The sequence below is a fragment of the Austrofundulus limnaeus genome, unplaced genomic scaffold, assembly GCF_001266775.1.
Source record: "Austrofundulus limnaeus strain Quisiro unplaced genomic scaffold, Austrofundulus_limnaeus-1.0 Scaffold40, whole genome shotgun sequence".
NCBI lineage: Eukaryota > Metazoa > Chordata > Actinopteri > Cyprinodontiformes > Rivulidae > Austrofundulus > Austrofundulus limnaeus.
In genome coordinates this window covers 1,226,007-1,232,369 of record NW_013952442.1, presented here as the reverse complement: position 1 = coordinate 1,232,369, position 6,363 = coordinate 1,226,007, and the positions used below count along the sequence as shown (strand labels likewise).

Below are 6,363 nucleotides of genomic sequence, written 5' to 3'. Positions count from 1 at the left end.
TAAATTTTGTTCGTATCTGAAAAAAATCGTAGAATACGAAAACATTGGTGAATGCCACAAATTATCCTAAATCACTCGTACGCACAACTTAAGAACAAATCTGTGCGTACGAACGGTTCTTGCATGAGGCCCAATGTTTTTATTAGATATGATTTAAGACGGCAGCAGTCTACTTTGTTTTTGCAAACTGTCTCCTCTGTTTGGTCAGAGTTAACCTATTTATACAAGTTGAGCTCAGTCAAGGAGTTATCTAGAACAGGTAAGATATTTTGTGTTGATTACACTGCCACAGAACCTCACTTTTGAAGAACTGAGATTATTTGCAAAGTTGAACTTTTGAATAATTTGTTTAGGAACTCAAATTCAGTTCAATTTTTCAAGTTATAACTATGAAAAAATCTCTTAAGGATATTTGTAATTTGACCCAGGTTTATGTTTTTTACCTATAGACCTGAACAGAAAGGCTGACTACATCTATCCCCATATACTGGATGTCAGTGTGAGGTTAAGGGCCAGCTTTAAACTACTAACTCACCTCCACCAACAATAAAACCCAATTTACTGTATTTTACAGCATCCAGGAACTCGGCTACACAGATCCAATAATAAGGTGATGACAGGAGCGTACGCTGAGACTACTCGCAACATAAGACGTCCGTGATGGGTCGGTCCCTGACAAACTGACAAATGCTGCCAGATTTGATGAATTTGTGAGCCTGCGTATAAATATGTGGGACAGTCTTTGTATTTTCTATACATAAGAGTATAAAAATAAACTAAACCTACATCACTGACTCAAGCTGAGCTTGAAGTTAAAGGTATGTCACATCTGCAAATATATATATATATTATATATATTAAAGCATCACAAGCAAGTTTAATAACATTAACCTAAAAAAAGATAAAAATAACTGCAATCTAAGCCTTTTTACATAAAAACCGAAAGGCTGATTGAACATAAAGTTGTCTGAAAGTGTTATGGAAGACTATGATTTATCCACAACTAGGTGGCCACCAAGAAACTTTTACACCAACTCCCCATCTCATCAAAACGGATCAGATTCTCTGCACCATTAGTTTGCCTTTATTCTCAGAGTAAAGAAACATTACAAGGAACTTAAGAATATTTAGCTAACGGGCATGAAATCTGAGCAGAAAGAGGAGGATGTGGTCAGAAAAAAAGATACTAAAGCAGAATTTGCATGCCTCCTTAAATGAAGCTTTCTGCAGCAGGGGGAGCAGGGGAAATGGGGTCGAAGCAATACAGAAGGATCGCTCAGGAAACAAGATGTTTCAGGCTGGACCCGGTTTAAAGATTAAACAGGCAAACAGGAACACAGCCCCCCCCTCCCCTCCCCCCAGCACTCCGTCGCTCTTCTTAAGGACTTAAAGCGAGCAGAGAAGGAAGCAAAACAAAAAAGCCTCAGAGCAAGCACACACCCACTCTGTGGTCAGCATGATGGATGGAGCTGGCTGCCGCTCCGACACGGAGAGTCATAATGCAGGCTTTACATTCACAGAGACTCCCAGCCTCATCAATGCGCTGACAGAACAAATGAGTTGTAGCACGGGCGCAAATCCTGCCTCATGAGCTCAACGTCTCATGTCGCCGCTGCGAGAGGTCGCTCGTTAAGCCTCACTGCGCCCATCTTCTCACAAATGGTACACGAAGGTAATCAGGGAAAACACATTTTCTCCCAAAGCCCAGCTTCACTTTCACTGATTAATCGAGTTGTATCGAAGGTTAACCTTAAAAGACATCATCAAAGCCTGAATCTTCTCTTTAAAAAAATGCATAAGCAGCTTAAACTACCTGTAACACATCAGTGAGATTATTGTAAAAGTAAAAGGGGAACGCATGTAATAAAACCACTTGGAATCCCTTTTTAAAGCTGATATACTTCTTACATGAGTCGTCTATCAAACAACAACTGAACTACTGAAACCCCCCTCTATTGCTGAGATTTGCTGGACATTCATGATGCAGCGTTGGTCGGGGCCATGCATTCGACAGCTTAGCCTTTATAGTTACGTATGATTTGGCCCCTGTGCGATTCAACTCCAAGTGCAGGAGAACAGCGTCGGTTTAAATCTACAAGAGGTTAAATATAATTAACTTGCAGCTTTCAGCAGAGATATAAAAATGTTCTGGTATCCTCGGTCTTATGGGAGACCCTACCACAGATGCGACGTCATGCTCGAGGCATGGATCAGGAGACAGCTGCGTGAAGATCCAACGTGAAAGTCTTTTTTTCTCTTTATCTGCTTCTATTGCTCTCGTTCCACGACTGGTGAAGGACGTGTTAGATTGTGTGAAGTTTAAGAGTTGTCCTTCAGGTTGTCCTCGCCGACCCCCTGAGCCGACAGCTCTGTCAACACATTGTCCAAGTAGTTGGGGTCAGGGTAGCCGTGGCCGGTCAGGTTGGAGCCGAACTCGGTCTTGTGGTGAATCTCGTTCCACACCACCGTGTCCGACTCGCCGGTGGTGCTGGATGTGCCGATGGTGAAGATGAGTCGGCGGTCCCAGGCCATGATTAGCAGCTTCAGGACCTGGAGATAAAACAAGTGGAGGAATTATAAGGGAAACTGTGGCTGTGTCCAAATTCAGGGGCTGCGTCCTTCGAAGGATTTGGTCTTTGTGGGCCGAGTCCTTTGTCGACTGTGAAGACCGGAAGAAAGTTGCTGTAATTTTGGACGGTCTAGCCTTCAGCTTTACTCCCACCCTGACCCCAGCAAATGCCCTGTCACCTAGCATATGTGATGGTGCTAAACAGAAGCAATGAAGATCAAAATTGGATCGAAATTAGAAAAAAATATTAATATATTATTATTAATAATAATTTAAATTAACAAAATTAGCTTAGAGGTAATAATAAGTAAGTAAATAAGTAAGTAAAGTTTTATTTATATAGCGCCTTTCACAGAAATAAATTCACAAGGTGCTGTATATTCAGGGAAAGGGGGAGGGGGCAGTTAAGACCGGTCATGCAGCAAAACACAGTAGCGCTACTGTAACAACAAAACAAACAGAAAAACTAAAAACCCACACAAGGGAAGATGAGGAAAAAAGCAAAAACATCATATTATATCAACACTGTGACACTATGGTGTTTATGAAAAAACCTCTGCATAGAGCAGATGTATTACCCCGGGGAAATAAGTGAGATTAGGGGGGCCTGAAGAATCCAGTCCCCAAAACCAGCACAGCCATAGCTCAGAATATTGATGGTAACTGTTCATTCAGTGTGGCCCTCAGCCTGCTCAGGAAACCAGATTAGACGGGTGAGAGAGGTGGGGGTGGGGGGTGGGGGAGAGTCTTATTGACGTAATGCAGCCAGGAAGAATTTAGTCAACAGCTCAAGGCCGTTGTAGGGGAGAGCCAGATTCTGTAATCAGTTGTTTTGGGAACAGAAGAGTCAGGCAGACGATAACAATTTTCCATCTGTTTTAATGTCTGCTGGTGCATCTCAAGGTGGCGTATCCAATCAGACAAATAAAATGTGGACAAATTCCATCGAGCTGATCTATCAGTTTTCTCCCACATCAATTCCATCTGGCCAGCAAAGTCCAGGAACCACAGCCGGCCCGTGACCCTCAACAGAACCGCTTGCAGACCGAGTCCAGCTCGCTCAAGGCAAAATGTCCGAGTGCTGATAGAACGGCCATCCGTTAAACTGGTCAGGCAGCCAGGAAATGAACAGAATAGCCACCGACGCTGTTTTGTAGAACACCAGGAGACCACCAAGCCAATCTGGAGAATCCAGTGATCAGAATCCAGACATAAATCCAGAACAGAGAAGAACAGAGGTCCCACCTTTGACATGTCCTCCCATGGAAGAAAAAACTTGTTCCAAAAATTTATTGAGACCAGCTAACCAAATCCATAAAAATAAAAATATCCATAATTTCTAGTTTCGGATGAAAAATGTAGAGAAGGCTCCAGCAGCAAAGAAGTGACAGATAAGGAAGGGCAGGAGAGAAGGAAAAAGTGTCTTACTCCTCCGAGAGCGGAAACAAAAAATTTAATAAAATAAAAATAATAAAATAAAAAAGTAATACACCATATGAGCTTGTTCATTATGATTTCTGACAAGATTAATATTAAAAAAACCTATCTATGCAAATAACAAAAGCCTAACAACATTTAAAACTGTACTCCTGTCTCTCACTTCAGCGACCGTTACAACAAAAATAAATCTCCCAGTCAGGCTGCAATGAATCTTGGGTAGGGTGGGCTGAAAGGAATCTTCTGGACCCGTCACTCAAATGTGTGAAAAAGGAGGACACATTTGTGGGCACTGCAATTAGAAAAAGCCTTCGAATTTGGACAGCCTTCGGTGCATGGCTGCGATGTAATCAGACGACAGATTTGGCCTTTGAAGGATTCAGCCCCTGAATTTGGACACAGCTAATGGGTCGTGCGTTTGCTTCCTGGTGTCAGAGCTCACCTTTCTGCCTTTCTCGTTGTCAGGCAGGTAGCAGTGTCGAGGGAACCCTCTCGCACTGAACTTCTTCCCGGGGTTGGGATGCTCATTGGTCTGGTAAAATGAAAAGAAAAACAAATATGTTACTCTTTGAAAACCAATTACAAACTAATTGTGTAGAAAATGTCAATACCAAGAAGATGAGCTTATTCCTAAAGTTGCTCACAACGGACAAATATGAGCTATAGAGTAAATACATGTACATCATGGGAGGGCAGAGAAGCATCAAACCTAGAGTAATGTCTCTTCTAATGATGTATTGTTCTGCTTTGCTGACCAGCGTGGTCATGACCTCAAATATTCTGACCCTGGGGACAATAAGGCTTTTCTGCTGGTGGAAAAAAAGGTTATTTTATTGACTCCATTATTCTTAATTTCAGCAGTCAGGAGAAAATAAGCTGCTCTTTCATCTCCTGCTGCCTTTCAGCTAGGGCTGATACTCAATTCACAAAAAACCAGAAACCCGACATCCTAAGTCTGAACCTCCAGACTACAGTGTCCAATTTGTCCAAACAAGCCGTCCTTTAGCACAAAATGCTTCAGAAAAGCTGATGAACAGAGGTTTCAGAACAGTCCGTGCAAACAAAACGTCAGTGTGATGGACTGAGTGACATCGGTCAGGGTCTCACCTGGATTCCCGCAGGAATGTCGTAAACGATGCGGATGGTTTTGGAGTCAGGGTACCCGGGCAGGGAGTGGGGGATAACGTGGTACTCCATCTTCCCCGGGGGCTGAGTGCCAGTTTTCTCCCCATAGATGGTTTTACATGTTGGACACTGGAGGCTGCCGTCCTGGTTTGGAGTTAAACACCAATTCAACAGATTTTTATTAATCATACAATAAAAATATTAATGACTGTTATTAATTTGATGGTGTTGTATTGTTTAAATGCTTAAAATGAAAAATATTAATTTTCCCTCACTTTAAATCTAAAGATTTATCTGTATTGCTGATGTGAAGAAAATTGAAATTGCGATGCTTAAATTGATAAAACATTGATTATTAACTTATTATTTAAAGTGACTCAGCATATTTCTTGTGAGGCAGCAAGATTTATCATCTGATTCTGCACCTCTCCTCAGTTGCAGAGCGTTATGATGAGTTTCAGCTCATTGTTTTACTGGAATTGTTGAGATGCTGCCTTACTGATTTGGTCAGCTTTATTGCTCAGTCTCACCACTCTCACAGCGCTGTTTTAGGCTGCAGTGGCCAGCGGTTTTCAAAAACCCAAAATAAGCTGACTTTACTGCACCAAACAGAAGACAAACAGCAACAAGTTTGTGAACATATTTAGCTAATAAAGAGAAAACAATATATATTTTAAAAATCTCTGTTTTTGTGCTCAAAAAGTCTGAAATCAATATCAAACAAGCATGGGCGCAGTTAGTACGGGGGACGGGGGGGACATGTCCCCCCCAGATTTATAGTGACCCTGATCTGTCCCCCCCACTTTCCCTGATAGGATTAGAAAAAATCTGATCAAAACTTATGATTACCGTTCTGTTAGTTCGCTGACGCTCCCACAGAGGAGCAGCAGCAGCAGCTCTCCCCCCTCCCTTCTCTTCCCATCTCTCAGGCTGTCACACAGTATATTCTAGTTAGTTGGGTAAACTTCATGAAACAAATTACTGATCTAAAGACAAACTAGAGCCATTAACAACTTTATTTAAGTTTCATTTCTAGGAAGTGGTAGAAATTGTTTTTCATAATTAGAATTTGATTTTTATATAAAAGATCTATAAATAAATGTCTCAGTCCATCAATCAAAAGCTTTCTAATCAATTCCAAACATCCATGTATCAGTTTTTCTTAATGTTTACATACAGGTTGACAAAACTGAAAAAAAGCAGTTATAGTTAATGTAACCATTGTTTGGCAC

The 6,363-nt window shown here is 41.5% G+C and overlaps 1 protein-coding gene across 2 annotated transcripts in view; it reads right to left on the bottom strand.

Moving 5' to 3' along the window:
• Positions 1–1,061: 1,061 nt before the first annotated feature.
• dtx1 (deltex 1, E3 ubiquitin ligase) overlaps positions 1,062–6,363 on the bottom strand; it is a 56,614-nt gene continuing 51,312 nt past the window's right edge. For both annotated transcript variants that reach the window (XM_014007186.1, XM_014007187.1), the window contains exons 8-10: positions 5,114–5,275; positions 4,449–4,538; positions 1,062–2,550 (exon numbers count right to left, since the gene is read on the bottom strand). In XM_014007186.1, the coding sequence (XP_013862640.1) occupies positions 2,320–2,550; positions 4,449–4,538; positions 5,114–5,275 (483 nt within the window). In that variant the 3' untranslated portion in view covers positions 1,062–2,319. The remainder of the gene's footprint in view (positions 2,551–4,448; positions 4,539–5,113; positions 5,276–6,363) is intronic.